At 49.7% G+C, this 19305-nt stretch overlaps 2 protein-coding genes across 2 annotated transcripts; one reads left to right on the plus strand and one right to left on the minus strand.

Moving 5' to 3' along the window:
* Window positions 1-1101: 1101 nt before the first annotated feature.
* LOC147821605 (uncharacterized) lies at window positions 1102-5023 on the minus strand. Its single transcript, XM_087199788.1, has 3 exons — window positions 4521-5023; window positions 3419-3464; window positions 1102-1317 (listed from the first exon to the last, which is right to left on the minus strand). The coding sequence occupies exons 1-3, from the start codon at window positions 4865-4867 to the stop codon at window positions 1270-1272; spliced, it is 441 nt and encodes a 146-aa protein (XP_087055914.1). The 5' UTR covers window positions 4868-5023; the 3' UTR covers window positions 1102-1269.
* Window positions 5024-7691: 2668 nt separating this feature from the next.
* On the plus strand, window positions 7692-18458 carry LOC147821606 (rhox homeobox family member 1-like). The gene is made up of 4 exons (XM_087199803.1): window positions 7692-7790; window positions 12542-13167; window positions 14752-14797; window positions 16860-18458. The coding sequence occupies exons 1-4, from the start codon at window positions 7692-7694 to the stop codon at window positions 16977-16979; spliced, it is 891 nt and encodes a 296-aa protein (XP_087055929.1). The 3' UTR covers window positions 16980-18458.
* The last annotated feature ends 847 nt before the right edge of the window (window positions 18459-19305 follow it).

The raw sequence follows: 19305 nt of genomic DNA on the forward strand, positions 1-19305 counted from the left end.
ATTTTAAAATATACATACATACAAAATGCAGATATATATACCTAAGAGAAACAGGTGAATAAGTTTGGTATGACTGATTCATGATTAACATTTTAGAATAGGAGATATGTCTTTGTGTGTGTCTCCATCTCTCTACATAAATGGACATAATAGTATCTCACCTGTAGATAGCATTAATTAATAAATTTATAAAGCCCCTTCAGGGAATCCTCTTCACTTTATGGAAATATCACACAATTATGTAAATATTCCATAAACGCTAAGGACTAGACAAACACACCCAGGTATTTTTCAAGGTCTTGAAGATCTGTCGGTTCAGAGCTCTGTGCGCAAGGAAGAATGACAAGCAGAGTGAGTCCAGAGGTGAGTGGGAAGCTTCACTGTGCTCGGGTATTGTTTCGCTCCACTTCCTGGCCTCACAGGAGTGTTCTAGGTGACTCAGGGCCCGGGAAGGAGAGGTGCTCAGCTTCTGAGCTGGGGAAGCGGCCAGGATTTGCCTGCTGGCCCAGGGAAGGGACAGAAAGTCACAGCAGCCTGTCTCTGGCCTCCGTGGCATGCATTCTTAGGGTTGCTTTGAAGCAGCAGGACCTCTGCTCCAGAATCAGCCCTAGCCCGGGCTCTACTGCCCAGCCAGGAGGATCCTGAGGAGAACTGGGAGCACCGCAGATGACTGTGCGTCTGCCCCTTCCCACTGACCGGTGAGGACCTCTTGGGGAGCTGCTCTCAGAGTCCGGGGGGTTCCCACTGAGCTGCTCAGCATGACTGAAACCCAGCCCCGTCTGCGCAGGGTGTGCCCTCACCAGGGACTTTCCCTGGCCTTTCTGCACACAGTGGGGGCCCCCAAACCATGGAGGAGTGATGGGGAAGCCATGGCCGGGCATGGGAGCACAGGGACTTGAGTACTGAATAAGGGTCACTGACAGCCCACCGTGGCACTTAGCGGACTGATGTGCAGGGGCTCTTGATGGGGGTTCGGGGGAGCCCCCCATGACAGGAGTCCTCAACATCATTCCACCTGAATGGCATTTCCAGACCAATTCACATTCATATTGTACTAACCCCCAAAGGAACAGGAAAGCAAACACACTGAGAATTCAAGACTTCATTGCTAACATAGTGCTTTATTGCTAACTGGTGGTCCTGACATAATGCCAAGAGAAAAACTCATCTGCAACGGGGTCTCAGGAGAACGGTCACATGCCATTGCTGCTCCGGGATCTGCACATCATTCTGGTCCTAGAATTCCGGTGATACAGATGTGCTCCTTGCTTACTGCAGATTTTTCCTGTATTTGGCTCTCCTATACTTGAACCAAGCCTGTGATCAGAAGACAAAAGGGCCTGGGTTAGTGTACAGAAGAGTTGCTCTCATACTGAGGGAACACATCATGTGACTCCATGCCCCACCGCCATTTCATGTGCACATCAGAAGCTCATTTCTTGCTGTTCCTCCTGGACATGCAGAGCCCCACCCCTGTCCCCAAGGCACAAGGTGGAAGTGCTTTCCAGGAAGAGGGACCCCAGCAGTGAGGAGTGGGAGGGGTCAGGGAACAGCTCCTCTTTACACCTCTGCCAAGCATTACACTGCAGCCAGACCCAGACCTGTGTCAGATGCCACTGTGCTCTGGACAGGCTCTCCACCTCCCAGTTCCCGAGCATTCCCAGGACCTAAGCCCATGGGAAGCTCCCATCCTGCAAACTGTAATGACACCAGGGCCTTCTCTCCCTGCCTGATGCCCGCTGCCCGACGTGGATACCCCGGGTCACCCAGCCCAGAGCAGCAGGACTGCTGTGGAGAGGACTCACAGGTTCCCCTGGCGCCCCCTGGGTGAACACACAGGCCTGCACAGCACACCACTGGGGCGGGGGCTGACAGGAGGTCTGTTTCCCAAGCCTCATTTCCCACCAGCCCCTTACCTTTGCACAGGGGAGCAGAAACCGGGACTAAAGCTTCTTGGGAAATTCGTGCTGCAGAGATTGGAAATACTGAGGACTTTTCCCTGGTTCCTTGGTTTGCTGAGGCTCCTGTTGCCTTCGGGAGCCCAGTGAGAGACACCCACTCCCAAGGAAGGAGAAAGCACCTGGCCAACCTCGGGTCCTCTCTTCTTCTGACTTTGTCCAGCGGCCTGAGAGAATACTCCGCACCCCACCCCACATCTCCCAGCTGACTCAGCTGCGTGGAGCCTGGCCTGTGGCATTAGGAGGTCAGCACTCAGTGGCCTGCTTTGTTGGGCTGCTTTTCTGGACCCCACCAGCAGATGTGCAGCCCATGTTCGCCCTGCTCTCTCTCGTGCACTCTGCACCACAGCTGATGATGAGCTCCTCCTGGCTGTCTGACCGCATTCCTCCTTTTTATGGGGCACCTAGCGGGGTTTCTGCAGTCTCTTCTAGCTATCCTCTGATCCCATGATCTGCCCACCTGTTGCTCCTCCTGTCTGAAGGAATGGGAAGCCCTTGAAATTAAGGCAGGTACAAATCTACTCCCAAATGAGTGCCATGCCCCCAAAGTATATCCCAAAACCCATCTGCACAAAGTAGTACCACAGAAAAGGAAAAGTACCGCTCTCCATGAGAAAAAGTACACTCAAAGAAGCCTCCCTTGTGAAGTTAATTGGCAATCTTTACGGTGTTGTTTATTGTAATTTTTCTCTATCCTTTTCATGTCTCTTTTTGGTTAACCAAAGTTCATCGTGCACCACTGCTTTTGATTGTTTCCCTGTTTAAACTAATTTCCAAATCTGGCAATCCTATGCTCTTTTGCAACCAGATCCTTACTAGTTTGGAACTCTTTTGGGGGTGGACACATAAAGGTTATCAAAAATTTAAACTGAGGGCTGTCACAGTCTATAGCACTTTCCCCAAATTTACACAGCAAATGAGGAAGACTACTGCCCACTTGGGCTTTAAGATATCCTCCCACCTCCGCATCACCGAAAGTAGAGATGCATTCATTACTCAGATCGAGTATTCTTAGAGGTATTTATTCTCACATCCCAATATTTACCAATGTATTTGTTTAGCTACATGCTTTTACGTGATTTTAAGTAGTTGAGTACAACTGGAACTTCCTACAAGCCCGGGATTCCCTACATCAATCTGAATACTTCCACGGTCAGACTGTGGCCCAACATGACTGCACACAGAAGTCCTCCCCAAAAGATAGCCTTTTGGAGAACGTTGAATTTTATATACTGAATATATACACACGCATTACATATTTATATAATTATACACATCTACATTATATACATAGATTACTTTTTAGACTGAACATGCGAAGCAAAATAAGTTTGCCAAGGTGAAAAAAAGAGATAATAACAACACACCCACTTCAACTTGTCTAACACAAAGCTGTCTACATCTTGAAGTTTGTTTTAGCATAGTTGCCCTGCCAAATTACTTTTTTCAGATATACTGACCTTTATTCGACTTTCAGCCACATATATGCGTCCCGCAAGCTCCCTTCTGTGGAGAGAAAACAATCAGTGTTCAGTACTGAGCGTTATGGATGAAAGGAAATGTAGTATGTAAATTCTGTCCTTATTTTAAAATTAACAATCTCCCCTTACAACTCCAAAGTAGTCCAGGTCATTGAATAAAAGCATACAATGGTGGTTCTCAGGGCCTGGGGTAAAGGAGAGTGCAGAGTTAATGGGTATAGGTTCCAGTTTGCCCAGATGAGTATTCTGGAGATCTGTTAAACAACAACATGAAAATTTTCAACACTGCTGAAGTGTATACTTTAAAAGTGGTTTAGGGCCGGGGATTTAGCTCAGTGGTTTCGCCGCCTGCTGGACATGCGCAGGGTCCCGAGTTCGATCCCCGGTACCAAAAAGAAAAAAGGTGGTTTAGATTGTACACTTTATGTTTCTATATATTCGCCACAATTCAAAAACAAAACATCAGCGGCTACCAACCAGTTTCCAGACTTGATTCATACTACGTGACCATGTTGACCTTTCTCCCCACAAGATAACCGCCCCATTGCCTGCACAAAGGCAGGGTAAGTAAGACTTGTGTCGCTGGGGCCAATGAGGGAGGGGGGAAGTCACCTAGAAATGAGCCTGACTGACAGGTCTCCCACTACCCCAGCAGCTGTTATGTATAGTAGCTGCCCTCTTCCTATGGTGCCTTGCCCCCTCCCCTGTGTGACGTCACGCCAAGATGGTGGCTCCCACCAAAGAACAAACCCTTCTTCCCAGCATGCCCCTGTTCCCACTTAGGCTAACCTAATACTGGCTCACCTCCCACCACCTAGTGACCGCACCGGCTCCTCCATTCCCTAGCCACTGCCTCACTGAGCCCCACCTCAGCTCCGACAAGCCCCACCCCCGCTCCTATAAAAGGCACTTGCTGTCCTGGCCATATTGCTTTTGTCTCTCCTTTGCTCAGAGACAGCCCGGCAGATCTGTTCCCTTAATAAAGGCTTGCTGTGGCCTGGTCTGGCCTTGGTTTTCGGCCTTTGACCTGACACTGACCACCTGAGGGGTGGGTGTACACACGGCGCGGCGAGCCCCTTACCTTTTCCATATGTCGGGGTAGTGAATTTCTTGGAAAACACTTTCCAGTTCCTGCAGCTGCCTCTCCGTGAACTTGTACTGGATTCGAGGTCGTCTACGCCTGGGCTGTGGAGCTACAGCCTGCGAAAGGCCTGGCTCCTCCTGCTGCTGCTCCTCCTGCTGCTTGGGCTCTTGTTCGGTGTCATCAGCTTCGGCGTTCCCATCACCTCCTTGTCCTTGGCTCGCGGTAGCTTCTGGGTTCTCCTTACTCTCCTGCCGCTGGCGAAACATGAACCTCGCTGCTCCTCTGAGGTGACCGCCTTCTTCCCCTGGGGCGTCTAGCCCAGGCCCACGACTGAATCTTTCCATCTCCTAGAGCATCAACCTATAGTTGTCGAGCTCATAGCTGAGGTTCGGCCCGAGCCATGCCTGGAATTCTCCAGAAGCCGGGAGTGGCTAAAAGCGTCGCGGTATAGGGGTACCGAGGGAAGCGCTCCTCGTCTTCCTATTGGTTACTGGGATCAGCGGCAGTTAACGGTCACATTTTGACGGTTGGTATTGGCTATCGGCACACAGCCACCTGCAGTAGGTGGGGCTTCATTGCGAAGGCATTGAGGTACTGCCACGAAGGAAAAAAAAGAAAAGACAAGAAGAAAACAAAAGAAAGCGGGGGTGCGGTGGGGGTGGGGTGGGGCTTCAGGCCGAGGAAAGACCTGGGCGTGAAAATACAGGGCGTTGGCAGAATGGGGGCCAAGTTTGTCCCCAGCTAGCTGACTGCGCCCCCCGCCCCCACAAGGATAACTGAGGACAGGACTGAGTTGGCTGGCAAGCTGATTGGACGGGATGAAAACTCACACTGCCCCCAGGACCTCGTGTGGGGAGGATGGAGTCTGTCCCTTGCTCCAACTGCCACGCATCACTGTCTGCACAGAGCAAGCAAGGGCTCCGAATTCGGCCGGCCTGACCCCTTCGGGGCTGCTGGCTCCCATTCCCCCAGTGAGGCCGAAAGCAGGGCACGTTTCCCTGCCAGAATCCCCCACCCGGTGGGGACCTGTGGCGGAGTGGGTGCTGAGAGGCGCTCATCCCGGAACTCCCGATTCCCGAGGGCGAGTCTACCTGCTCCAGCTTTTGCCAAGGAATCCTCTGTGGAAATGTACAACCCTGCCCAGGGCGCCTCCCTCCGGGAACCCCCACTGTGCACGCAGTGCTCCCTGTTTCTGTTGTAGTGACGATAAAGGAGTTCACTCTCAGGAGGCATTAGAATAAAACATTTCCTAGAAGAAAATGAAACAAAGGAGAAGGGAAAAAGCGCCAAAGTTCAGGAAAACGTTTCTTGGTTACATGGGATATTAGCTTCCTAATGTCTCTGTTCCCATTCGCTAAGGTCCCCGACCCTTCCCCGCCTGTCAGCTTCCTCCTTGAGGCTCACAGGAGCAATCCGGGCGCCTGCTGATTACTCTGAGGACTCTTGTCCCAGACACTTGTGAGGCCTTGGTGCTCCGTGCTCAGGAGGGAGAAATCAGAGCCGAGGAGAGGAGCATGGGAGATAAAGGTGGAGAAACGTCAGGCAGGGAGAGAGCGAGGGCAGAAAGAAAAGCATGTGTGTCAGCAAGACCTGTGACAATGGCTCAGGAGAAAGCACTGGCAGTTTAGGAGTGCGGGAGATTGTGCTCCTCGTGTATATGGCACACGCAATGCATTTGTGCCCACCTTACAGACTGGCTTCATTAAGAGATTCCCTAATACAGTGGTACCTCAGTTCACAAACTGAACTCTTTCCATGATTCTGATCGCAAACCAAATTGGACAAGAACCGAATCAAATTTCCCCATAAGGTCACCATTGAACCTAACCATAGAATTTGTTTCAGTTCTCATCCAGTTGAGTTTGTGACCAGAATTCTGGAAAGAATTAGATTTGTGAACTAAGGTACCACTCATATATGTGTGTGTGCGCGCATGTGTATGTGTCTCTGTGTGCATGTGTATGTGTCTCTGTTCATGCACAAATATGTAGACCGTGCCTTACTTACTTGTATTTTATGGCACGTGTCATTGGCACAATAATGAGGTAGCACTCATACATACTCGTGTTGCATACAGGGAGAAGCAATAGTAGTTGAGTTCTATTCTCTTGGCTTTTTTGGTTTTGGGTATCAGGAACCCGCTGTGAAAGAGCAGTTTCCCAAAGCTGTTGCTTCCTTATGTCATTTTCCATTTACAAAGGCTGCAACGTCCAGACTGCTTTCCTGAACACGGAAAAGGGAAGAAAAGCACACCAACTTCAGAATACTTAGGACAAAGTTCTCCAACTCCTGAGCAGATTTAGAAAGGCAGCCCTGCCAATTACATTTTCAGGCAGTGACCCGCACACTAGTTTCAGGCCCAGTCATGCAATTTGCAAGCTTTCCCCTGTCTGAGCTGGGAAAACCATCAATGTGGAGTACTTGTAGTTGTGGGTGAAAAGTAAGATCTGCAGTATTACCTACAAACTTGCTATCATCATCATCATCATCACCATTAGTTTTTTGAGGCAGAGTCTTACTATGTAGCTCTAGCTGACCTCAAACTCACTATGTAGCCCATGCTGGCCTAAAACTCAAGGCGATCCTCCTGCCTCGGCGTCCTGAGTGCTGGGATTACAGGCATATGCCACCACGTTGGGCTCCAGGCTTGCTTTTAAATTCCTATCCAACATTACCTCTTCTTACCCAGAATATTGTCCTGTAATACCTAGATGATTATGGCTGCCTTTAGGGATGGTTTTCCTCCCACACTCAACTGAAAGGGGCATTTTCAACCCAGAATACCAGAAGAACACTATCTTCGGCACTGTTTGGAAAAGTCTAATTTGCTATGAATGTATCATCAAAACTGTAAATAAAAGCAGAATCAGACCCTCCACTTGCACTCCCACGCTGTACTCACTGCACCCTGCTCGGGGCCTGTTTCCAGTCTCATTGTCTTGTCAGAAACCCAGTCTGAGGCCAATGTTTCTCTGCTCGGTTCATTGAAATACTGGGAACATACTTACCTTGGGGCCCGGTGGACACTGTCTCCACCATAGTGCCCAGTGGGCACTGTCACAACTCAGCAGCCTCAGATCCGCTAGGTGTCCTTTGGCTCAGGAAGTGCAGAACGCGGCCTTAGGAGAGCGAATGAGGCCTGGGCCGAGCCCCTGCTCCCTGAGAACCATGTTGCCCCGGAAGTGGCACTGGGCCTGCAGCCTGGTTCGGGTGTGGGATGGCTTGCCCGATGCTCTGCCAGTACCGCAGAAGCAGGAGATGAAGGCAGTGAGGTGAGGGGGCTGCTGCTGTGCCCAGGCTGCCTGAGCTCATTGCCTCCCCTGCCCTCAAGGCCCTTGGTGCAAGGGGCCAGGAGACCTGAGGCCAGCATAGGCTGCTGATGCGGCTGCTGTTCCTTCCTGACCTTTGGACGGTATTTTGCCCTCCTTCCCTGCTCCCAATACATTCAGCGAGTTCTCAGGGGCCAGGAGCCCCAGTCTGCCCAGGAGGAAAGGCGGAGGGGGACCAGAGCTCTAGAGACCTGGCCTCAGGGGCAGAGCCAGCCAGAGGTCCTGCTCTCAGTGCAAGCAGCGGCCAGAAGACTGAGCTGCCCTGGGCCGAAGTCGTCCTGCAGCTCATGGAGCACCCCTGGCTGTCCTGGCACTGACGGTGGAGCTCTTCATTGTCCTCCTTGACTCCCAGGCTGTGGAGTCCAGTCCTCAACAGGTCCCTTCCGCTGAGGCTCCATGCCCTGGGTGCCTTCCGTGAAGCGGTGTGCCCTTGCAGATTCAGGGCTGGGATCCACAGCACCGAGTAGCTGCTCTGATCCCATGCCTGGTCAGGCTGCCACCATGCCTGCCTCTACCTAATGCGAAGTTACCAGTTTTTGCATTGCAGCTTTTGGCTTTCTCCAAGAGCCAGCTGCCAGGCACAGGAACTGCTGGGGTGCACTTGCCCAAAGCCATGGCCACTCATCAGAGGGATGGACGTGAGCAGAAGGCGGCCTGGGCCCATGCCTCCAGAAGAGGGACTCTGCTGTGCAGCAGCTGGCGACACTCCAAGCTGTGGGGCGCCTGCCCCGTGGGAAGAGCTTTGCTCCATTGTGCAGGGCCAAGTTGGCTGATATTTTTTAACCCAGCCTTCCAGGTCCAGCAGCCAATAATGCAGCACTGGTGAGTAAGCAGAGGGAAAGGATTTGTGAAGAGGTAGGTGGTTCTGATACTTGCAGTGATGCCAGCCTCAGAGCCCTCCACAGGGCCAGGAGCTGTGGGAGTGAAATCTTAGGCTGTGTGTGCCCAGCATGTAGGGTGCTCAGAAGCCCCATGCAAAAAGCCCGAGCACCTCTTGAGCAAGTCCAAGGACTGCAGACTTTGAGGAAGGAGCCCAACACCCCAGATTGCAAGCTTAGACCTCAGTTCAGAGCAACCCAATTCCTCCCGCTGCACAGGCTCCGGACCCACCAGTGGCTCCCACAGGCTGTGCAGGGCCCCATGTGGGCGCTGCTGGCTGCAGGGCCTCCACCCAGGCTCAGGGCTTGGGTGTGCTGCGCATCTGCTGTGAGCCTGGGCCAGTGTCCACCTTTTCCTGCTTCCTCCTCCATCCACACCCTCCTCTATGTCTGGAAATATGCACTGGATCTCTTACTGACAAATAAAACAATTTTATAGCCAATTATAGAACTCTGGGGCAGTTTATTGGCTCCAGTTCTCTTTTCAAGAAATACTTTGTGCTTGCTCTGAGAGGAGATACTATCCTGCATCCTAAATATAATATTTTTGGTTCTTTGTTTTTGTTTTGTTTTTCAGGCAGGGTCTCACTATGTACTTCAGGCTGACCCTGAACTCCCTGTGTAGCCCGGGCTGACTTCAAACTCATGGCAATCCTCCTGCCTCAGCTTCCCGAGTGCTGGGATTAGAGGTGTGTGCCACCATGCCTGGTTAAACAGAACTTTTAATAAGTGTGTCCTATGGGGTTTTCTTTCAAGGTATTGGAAAATCAATCCAGCATCTTGCACTGAGCTACATCCCCAAGCACTTTGGTTTTACACGGTAGACAGAGTCTCACTAAGTTGCCCAAGCTGCCCTTGAAATTGCAATCCTCCTGCCTCCGTCCCCCATGGAGCTTGGCTTACAGGCACAGGCCATTGGCAGGTTACAGACTGAAAGCAGTAGGCTCTTCAGACACCCTGCAGCAAAGATGAAGAAACAAAATAATCATTTCTGTCCAAAATGCACCCAGAATGTTTTAATAAGTATATAGCACCACTTCACAAAAACAATGTTTTGTGAGATGTCCACCCTCAGATATATCTCCACATTCCTCCTCCTCACAGTTCTCTGGGGTTCATTTATTTATTTATTTATTTATTTTTGTACCGGGGATGGAACTTGGGACCTTGCGCTTTCGAGGCAGGCAGCTGCACCACTGAGCTAAATCCCCAGGCCTCTCTGTGGTTTATTGCAGTGATTGAACTTGTTGAGGGGGCGGGGAGGTGGTTGGGAGACTGGCAGGTGAGCCCTTACCAGCACAGTCCTTGATAACCATCCCACACATCACTGCCCGGAGTTTTGTTTTATATTCGGGTTTTTTGTTTTGCTTCTGGTTTGTTGATGTTGTTGATGATGATATCATTTAATGACCTGGGCAATCCTGTCCTCAGTTTGAGATCCTCTTTGATTGTGCTTACACCATTCCATTTTTTATGAGTACAGGTCTCTCTTGTGGAATCAAATACATGCATTTTATTATTATTATTATTTTTTTTACTGGGGATCTAACTTGGGACTTTGCACTTTCGAGGCAGTTGGCAGAACCACTGAGGTAAATCCCCGGCCCTACATGCAATTTCTGACCTGCAGATTCAGACCAGTGAATAATTTCAGATATAATTCTTCTAATTTAATTCAAGGCCTCAAAGGCAAGCTTTTTGAGCAACAGCTGTGTGACTATGGGACAAGGCCTTTAGTAGTCTGGACATTCTGTCAGATGAACGTTTTGCACAGAAATATTCCCTGGGGCACTCTAGTGCTCTAGCACCAAATCACATGAAGAATATTTTTGCACTTATAGGCATCCCCACTCCCCCCCCAAAAAATGTTTGAGATCTCTCTAAGATTCTGTTAACACTGACCATCCCCAACCTCACTGAAAAGCCTTCTGTCCACACTGATCACACTTTCAAAGTACTTGGGAAAAATTTATGCATGCTTCCTTGTTCACTTCCCTCCTACTTGCACAGGGTTACTGAGGCCCAGCTATAGTTCTAACTTCTTTCTGAAGATGAATCATTTATGGTCACTACAACAGAAACAGGGAGCACAGCATGCACAGTGGGGGTTTCCGGATGGAGGAGCACTGGGTAGGGTTTTACATTTCCACAGAAGATTCCTTTGCAAAAGGTGGAGCAGGTAGACTTGCTCTCAGGAATCAGGAGTTCCGGGATGAGCGCCTCTCAGCAACCACAGCGCCACAGGTCCCCACTGCGTGAGGGATTCAGGGAGCGTGACCTGCTCTGCTTTCAGCCTCACTGTGGGACTGGAGCCAGCAGCCTTCTAAGGGCTCTGGCAGGGCAAATTCCTAGCCTTGCTCTGTCCAGACAGTGCCACACTGTGGTGAGCACCACAGAAGGGATCAAAGGGCCACGCAAACAGAGACACTCACACTGGGATCGGCTCAGGCACCACAAGGTTTATTTCACAATCTTTAAGGTCACATCACTCAAAGGGTTCACACAAAGACCTGTACCTCTGGAGCTGGGGATGTAGATCAGTGGCACTACATCTGCCTGGCAAGTGCAAGGTCCTGAGTTCAATTCCCAGCACCCATACACACACACACACACACACACACACACACACACACACACACACGAAGACCTGTACCTTAGCCCAGCAGGTCCAGCACAGGGTGTGTGGCTGCATCACCAGGTGGAGGCACAGGGCGAGCAGAGGAAGTACTGCCCAGGATTGGAGGATTGCTTGAAAACACAGTGTCAGGGATCCAGGATGAGAGCTGGTGCATCCCTAGAGGAACCGCCCGGCCACCAGGAATGTCCTTGCTCACTCAGCCGCACTCACTCCCGGCTTGATATCACAGTTGCCCAAGGAACTCATCTACATGGGCCGTGCTGCTCTGCAAGCTAATCACACGAGTGGCCCGCACATTTCCCAGGCTTTAGAGTCCCTCCCTGTTCAATCTTGCTGATATATCACCAGCTACCAGTGACACTCCCACACTTCGTGTCAGGGCCCTGGCTTCGTCCACGTGGGCGGCGCTGCTGGGAGAGCCCACACTCTTTCCCGAGGACAGAGTCCCTGTGGCCCACAGCCTTCCTGCCCAGGCTGCGCTGCTGTGCAAGTTAATCACACAGGCAGACAGCGCTTTTCCAGGCAGACCCGATGGGCCTATGTGTGCATCGCGCCGGCACAGCTACGGGAGCTAAGCACAGCGTGGCCAGTGGCCTTTTCCAGACCGAGCCCACGCCACTTCTGATGGTGTCAGGGTGGACACGAGCTGGAAAAGCTTGGGTTTGTATCTCCTTTCTCTTGGGTGAGCCTGCTTAAGGCAGGTGGTGATCTGCAACGCCATACATTGAGCTGGCTCAGGGTTAGAACATCTGGAGTTACCAGCTTTTGAGCGTTCGCAGTCATGTAGCAGCAGTGCAAGGGTCATGCTCATGACACACGTGATGTGACGTTTTGAGACGGAGGTACCTAAGCCGCGGCGCTGAAAACATTGTACTATGCTCGGCTACCGACAGCCAGCCTGGAGGGTGGGGCGAGGGCCGGTCTCCAAGGCTTCCCACAAGAGCGCCTGTGGGCAGTGTGAGTTCTCGCCCCCTCCCCTCCACCTCCTATCAGCTTGCCCTCCAACCCAGTCCCCTCCTTAATTATGTGTAGGCCGGACTGGGCAGTGTCAGAAAGCCCAGGGGCAAGCTCGGACCCCATTCTGCGCAGGACCAATCTCCAGGGTACCGTGTGTGCCGAAAGGGGCTCTTTCTCTGGCCACGCCCTATCACCTTTTCTGAACTGTAACCCCAGGCTCTGCAGCACGTTCTAAGCAGACAACCAATAGCAGGCGTCAGGAGAGTGCATGTGGACTGGACCCTGCCGAATGGGGTGCAGGATCCCTGTAACCAATTGCAGCCTCAGGCTCCACCTTTTGCCCCCACGCTATTCCCAAGAGACACTGCGTTTGCACTTGTTTTGCAGAGGAGGAGGCTTCGTGGCCTCTGGTGCATTGCAGCCTTGGAGGAGGAGCGCTACTACTATGATCCTGGCTACTTCGGCCTGGAGTTGTGGGAACTGGAAGCCAGCGCGGGTCCTGCACCAGGTGTCCCCGCTGCAGCTGCAGGTGGCCACTTCAGTGAAGGAGCTCCCGGCCTCACGGAGGACGACCGCCACGAGGGCCACCTGGACCACGGTGACGACCACAACCCGACCCAAGAGGTGTACGTGAGCCAGGGAGGTGACACTGACCGGCCTGCTGGTCTCCATGATGACAATGCAGGGCAGAGACCGCCTGCCGAGCAGGAGCTGTCTGATACCAGAGGTGGGTGGCAGGGCTGGCCCAGGAGGCCACGAATCCAGTTCAGCTTCACGCAGTGGCAGGTGCAGGAACTAGAAAGTGTCTTCCAAGAAACTCAAGACCCCGATGTCCTCACAAGGTCAGTTGCAGGCGCGGGGTGCACCCAGACTTTGGGGGGCGGGCTCATTTCCAGGTGCCTTTCTCTCTCTCTCCTGCCGCCCTCTTTCCCCTCTTGACCAGAGACCCCCTGGGGTCTTCGCCTGCCTGCCTGCCTTTGTGCCGGGGTGGGATGGCACCTTGCATGGACCAAGGTGGGGATTTTCTTGTGGTATTATTGGGATTCCTGTCTGGAAACTTGTTGATGGCCACTACTTTGTTTTGTTTGCCCAATGTGACATGAGACGCACAGGTAGAAACTCTGCTATCTGGACCATTTTCAAGCACAGACATCAGCAATGTCAGGGATTTTCATGGTGCTGTGCAACAGATCTCCAGGACTCGCTTCATCTTGGAAAATCACACTGTGCATGGGAAGCACCCCCCATTTCTTCATCCCCCCCAACTCCTGGCAATCATGATTCTACTTTTTTGGTCTGTGAGTTTGAGTTTTCTTGGAAATGGGTCTAAGTGAATTCACAGGCTGTCAGTGGTTTCGTGCCTGGCTCAGGTCGCTGCATTCATCCTGAAGGTGGATTCGTGCGGCAGCATGCATCAGAATTTCCTTCTTCTAGGCCGACTAATATTGTGTTGTACAGATAGCTTGTTGATCATTCATCTTCCGAGAGGTTGCATTTGTCAATAGTGCTGCTGTGAACATGGCTGAACAAAAAGGTCTGAACACCCGGGCTTTCAGTGCTTTGGGCACATCCTCAGAAACCGAATCATTGGCTCACATAATTCTATGTCTAGGCTTTGAGGCACCAGCAGATCCTTTGGTGTCCTGGCTTCACAATTTGACATTTCCCGGAACAGTACACAAGGGTTTTCCCTGTGCTCAGCAAGCTTGTTATTTCCCAGGCTGTGATAATGGTTCAGACGATGGGTGTGATTGCTAGCACTGTGGCTTTGATGTGCATTTTGAGGGTGTTTCCTCTGCTTCCTGGTCATCTCTATGCCTTCTGTGGAGAAATGTTTCCCTGAGTGCTTTCTGTTGCTTCAACCTGAGTGGTGTGTTCTGCTTATGGACTTGGGAGAGGTGTTCCTGTATCTCTGTATCAGGCAGGCATTGCAAATAACTTCCCCCATTCTGTGGCCTTCTTTTCAGTATCTTGACTGGCTCTGTTGATTCACAGAAGTGGTTACTTGTGACACAGTCCACTTGATCTGTTTTTCTTTTATTACCTGAATTGGTGAGTTTATTTGTAAATAAAACTTTCTGGACTCAGGGCTGGGAGGATGAGGTACTGTCATGCTATAGGCTTCCTGCATTTAAAATGTACAGGATTTTTTCATTGTAGATGTTTGCATTCATTTTTAGTTTTGGAAAATATACACTAAATACCTCTGAGTTGTTAATGCTATCTTAAATTTTGTGAGGTGGTCCAACATTGCTTATGTGAGACTTTTGCTCTGGGAGGTACACAAACATATACTTGGAGCACTTTGAGGGGGGATTATAAAGTTTAAAATCCAGCAGGGAATGTATAGTTACTTCATTCATCCAGAACACGGAATCCTTCATCCGCACCACTGAAATGGAACACTTGTGGTTTTCTCTCCACAGACTGCAGCTTGCAAGTGACATGAACATGCCTGAATGCAGAGTGCTGGTCAGTACAGCCTTGGGAAGCCAGGTGACAGGGCGGTCAGCCTCCATCCTGCTTCAGGACACAGCTCTGTCCTGGACATCGTGAAGCTGGGGTTGTTTCTTGTCCTTTGTTACTGTGACAAGCAAGAATGGAACTTAGGAGGATTCATACATAGATGATGGATAAGGAAACCTGAGCCTGACTTTCCTTCCCGTCAACAGAGGGAACATCATTTTCCAAAGGGGGGGGGGGCAGACGAACAAGCCGCTTCTCTCATTCTGTGTGCACAGTTAAATATACATGTGTGCATGTAACATAGAGATGTATAATTTTATACATGCATAATCCGTGGATATAAAGACTGTAAAGTTCACCTCCTTGGAGGGCTGGCATCCTCTCGGGTGGGCTTCTCTGTGTGCAGCCAGGCTGGGGCTCAATCTCACTTTAAAGGTATTCAAATGGGATCAGCGAGAAGCACGTTTATAAGAGGCTTCAGCTGTAGGAAATTAGTTGAAGCCAAACCTACAAACTTAGCTAGACAAATGAATTTATAAAAACTCATTTCATTGGTTTTTATCTTATATCTTGATTTCCTTTTTTGGTGCTGGGCATAAAACCAACGACATCACACACAAAAACCCAAGGGCTCTAACTCTAAGTTATATCCCCAATGCCAAATTCATAAATATGGAGAATCGGGAGTAAATTCCTAAGGAAAATATGCTATGAGCAAGTTATGGGCATCTATTAAGGTGAGATTGATGAAGGTAGCTGAAGAGATTAGTTGGTCTCCTCCCGCCCTCCTTGACTTTTGTAAGCTTGGTCAGGTAATAGATTGAGTAGAGGTCAGAATTTAAATGTTTCTGCATAGGGTGACATACCCATGTGAAACGTTCTCCAAATAGTCAAAATCTGGTTGTGTAAGACACAGGACTGCAGGCTTTGGAAGTTGGTTTAGAGAGAGAAATAAGCAAAAAGTGTAGTATGGAATGAATTTTAGTTAACCTAAGAAAATGAGGACAGAAAAAAGTTCCAAACAGCCAAAAGATGCCTTAAAGATGTAGCATTAAACACATAAGTAGGTCTTCTTTGATTATCTTTTTAAAGAAGAAAAGATGTAGATTTCTTTTTCAGTGGCAAGAGTTGAGGAAATGCAGTGAGCTGGCTTTGTTCTGAGCTTGGGAAGGCTCGAGGTGTGGCAGGTTGGGGAGAGCAGGAAGGACACTGGAAACCATGGCCAGGGTCTTGTCCCTGAACCCTTGGGCGGGCAATGGTTTGTGGAGTTTCAGTTCCCTGAGGATGAGTTGGCCTCAACCTCTCTTACACCACAGGCCACAAATCAAAGCAGAGTCTGGGCTCCCCTGCCCGACTGCCTTTAATTCTCAGGGGCTACAGAGGATGCAGGGTCCTCACCTATCCTTGGAGGGAGCCTCTGTCAAGGAGGCCCACATCCTCTGTCTTCCTGATTATTTACTTCTCACTCAAGTTAGGATTTGTATACTGAGAACTGTTCTTTCGCCATGGGACTTTAAATACAGATCGGGGTTGTCATGGCAATGCCCCCAAACTTGGTGAAACTATCCCTGGTGAGGAGGGGCAAGAGTCAGCTGGCCGGCCTGGGTCAGCAGTCCAGATGCTGTGTTGCTTCATCTGCTTAGAAGACACAGAGCTAACGGCGGGCACCTGGAGCGGCTTGTCACCTAGGCCTGCACCCCACACCTGGAAGCAACCATTAGAGAACAGTGAGTTGGGAGGACAGGCAACACCTTCTGTGCCTCTTCCTGAGCAGGGCAGAGACCTGCTGCTCACTAAGGGTGAGATGAAAGGTGAGGTGTGGTGATTAGTTTCCTATAGCTCTTTTTGCGTCCTGCTGCTTGGGCTGGAACTCAGGGCCGAGGGCAGGCTGGGCCTGTGCTCCTCCACTGACCTCACCCCCAGCCCTCTAAGGTATTTGAGCCCGAAGAAAATAGCTTCCCTGGTGCAATCTAAGTGTCAGAGGCATAGAAAGTTACGTGATGTGTTTTTTTCCGTTATGATAGCCCCTTCTGTCTACTAACCAAGCCTCTTTGCCCTCTGACCTCAGGTTTGGTCTAACAATCAGAGAGCCAAATACAGGAAAAATCAGAGGAAAGCAATGCTGAGGAATGCACCACCTGATTCTCAGGACCACATTCTCATGGAGGAGGAGGAAGAGCTGTTCTAGGAGGCCGGCCCCTTCCAAGATGCTGATTGTAGCTGGAGCTTTATGTTGACAGACACCTGGGTCAACCGTAGGTGCCCATGGAATAGTTATCTCCATAGAACTTATATTTGCAATGAAGTCTTGAGTTCTCAGTGTGTTTGCTTTCCTGTTCCTTCTGGGGTTAGTAAAATAGGACTGGGAATTGATCTGGAAATGCCATTCAGGTGGAATGATGATTAGGATTCCTATCGTGGGGGGCTCCCCCGAGCCCCCATCAAGAGCCCCTGCACATCAGTCCGCTAAGTGCCACAGTGGGCTGTCAGTGACCCTTACTCAGTACTCAAGTCCCTGTGCTCCCATGCCCGGCCATGGCTTCCCCATCACTACCCCATGGTTTAGGGGCCCTCGATGTTTGCAAAAAGGCCAGGGCAAGTCCCAGGTGAGAGCACACCCTGTGCAGACAGGGCTGGGTTTCACCCATGCTGAGCAGCTCAGTGGGAACCCCCTGGACTCTGAGAGCAGCTCCCCAAGATGTCCTCACCGGTCAGTGGGAAGGGGCAGACGCACAGTCATCTGGAGTGCTCCCAGTTCTGCTCAGGATCCTCTTGGCTGGGCAGCACAGCCCGGGCTAGGGCTGATTCTGGAGCAGAGGTCCTGCTGCTTCAAGGCAACCCTAAGAATGCATCCCACGGAGGCCAGAGACAGGCTCCTGTGCCTCTCTGTCCCTTCCCTGGGCCAGCAGGCAAATCCTGGCAGCTTCCCCAGCTCAGAAGCTGAGCACCTCTCCTTCCCGGGCCCTGAGTCACCTGGAACACTCCTGTGAGGCCAGGAAGTGGAGCGAAACAGTACCCGAGAACAGTGAGGCTTCCCACTCACCTCTGGACTCACTCTGCTTGTCATTCTTCCTTGTGCCCAGAGCTCAGAACCAACAGATCTTCAAGACCTTGAAAAACACCTGGGTTTATTTTTTCTTGTCCTTAGATTTTATGGAATATGTACATAATTGTGTGATATTTACATCATGTGATGAGAATTCCCTTAAGGGGCTTTATAAATTTATTAGTTAACACTGTCCACACTTAGGATAATATTATATCCACTTATACATGAATATGGAGACAGACACATAGACGTCTTATAGCTTTACTCTAAAATTTTGGTCCTGCAACAATAATACAATGCTCATTAGTTCATTTCCCTTTGAGACATATACAGAGTCCACGGAAAAATAGTACCCACACTTCAGATAAAGAAAAATAGTATGTTTCTTCCACAAATGCTGTTACCTTCATATGGGGGAATCCTAAAGAATGTTCTATATTGCAGAAAACCTACTACACTGCTGGCCCTTAGAGAAGAATTTGAAAATGCATGTGCAGCAATCTCAATGACCAAAGCTACCCAAGCAGCAGTTTGGCATAGTAATAAATGTCTGGAACCTAATGGCCACCACTTTGAGCACCTCTTGTAAATGTAGAGGCCAAAGGTACCTTGTATTAATCTCATGATGTCTCAATAAATTTAATATTAAAATATTGATAGGAGTTTTCCTTTTCCTTAATGTGCATACATTTTTGGGCTGACTTTGTATACACACACACACACAGACATATGTGTATATGTGTGTGTGGGGGGAAGGGGTCATGTATATAAATACTATCATAAAATTTATTCCAATGGAATACACATTGCCATTGATGTCCCTCAAAAATTTGCCCTATTACTTCAAACACACTTATAATGTCATTCTTGCCACTTTCTGAAACATTTCTGAATCTCTCCTTGTCTGAGTGTCTTTAGTTGTGCTGTTGTGGCTGTGTTGATGTCTTCAATACACTGAAATATTTATCGTCCTTACCATTTTGATTTTGCAGACAAATCAGAACTTGTGGTCCCAGATGTAAAGAATAACGTGGATGAGGATGGATTATAATTTTTTTTTCAAAGAAATTCCTGTAAATATTTCATCAAGGAATGATGACCAAAAAATCTGTGAAAGTTTAAATAAAAAATTTAGAGTAAAAGCCACACTGCAATTAATCCTTCTCAAAATCGTGCCATAATTTCCCACATGCTCATTCAATCATTCATAGCAATGAGTTTTTAGTATAATAAGTATTTTTTATTTAAGCTTTCACTGCATCTTTGCATCATCAGATCTATATTTATACATATTCTTTCTGAGGAATATTTATGGGACACACTTTTGAGGTTCTCTTTTATCCTGATATGCTATCTTTCAGAGATGGTGCACTGCATTGTAAAGGAGGGACTGAGTTGTCATCTTGCAGCTATTGGAATGCTCCACAGCCCACCTAAGTGGTAGAACAGTCCATTTACATCCTAT

Source organism: Heterocephalus glaber, unplaced genomic scaffold (genome assembly GCF_053883595.1).
Source record: "Heterocephalus glaber isolate CG9 unplaced genomic scaffold, H.glaber_assembly_v1.0 deba00001729, whole genome shotgun sequence".
In the NCBI taxonomy this organism is placed as follows: domain Eukaryota; kingdom Metazoa; phylum Chordata; class Mammalia; order Rodentia; family Bathyergidae; genus Heterocephalus; species Heterocephalus glaber.

What these genes read in the sequence shown, in the direction of transcription:
- LOC147821605 (XM_087199788.1), bottom strand. Translation starts at nt 4,867, where the DNA reads ATGGAAAGATTCAGTCGTGGGCCTGGGCTAGACGCCCCAGGGGAAGAA. An exon ending in TACCCCGACATATGGAAAAG is followed by an intron (nt 3,465 to 4,520) that starts GTAAGGGGCTCG and finishes TTCTCTCCACAG; the next exon opens with AAGGGAGCTTGCGGGACGCA. An exon ending in TGGCTGAAAGTCGAATAAAG is followed by an intron (nt 1,318 to 3,418) that starts GTCAGTATATCT and finishes TTCTGATCACAG; the next exon opens with GCTTGGTTCAAGTATAGGAG.
- LOC147821606 (XM_087199803.1), top strand. Translation starts at nt 7,692, where the DNA reads ATGTTGCCCCGGAAGTGGCACTGGGCCTGCAGCCTGGTTCGGGTGTGG. An exon ending in AGAAGCAGGAGATGAAGGCA is followed by an intron (nt 7,791 to 12,541) that starts GTGAGGTGAGGG and finishes CTGTAACCCCAG; the next exon opens with GCTCTGCAGCACGTTCTAAG. An exon ending in GACCCCGATGTCCTCACAAG is followed by an intron (nt 13,168 to 14,751) that starts GTCAGTTGCAGG and finishes TTCTCTCCACAG; the next exon opens with ACTGCAGCTTGCAAGTGACA.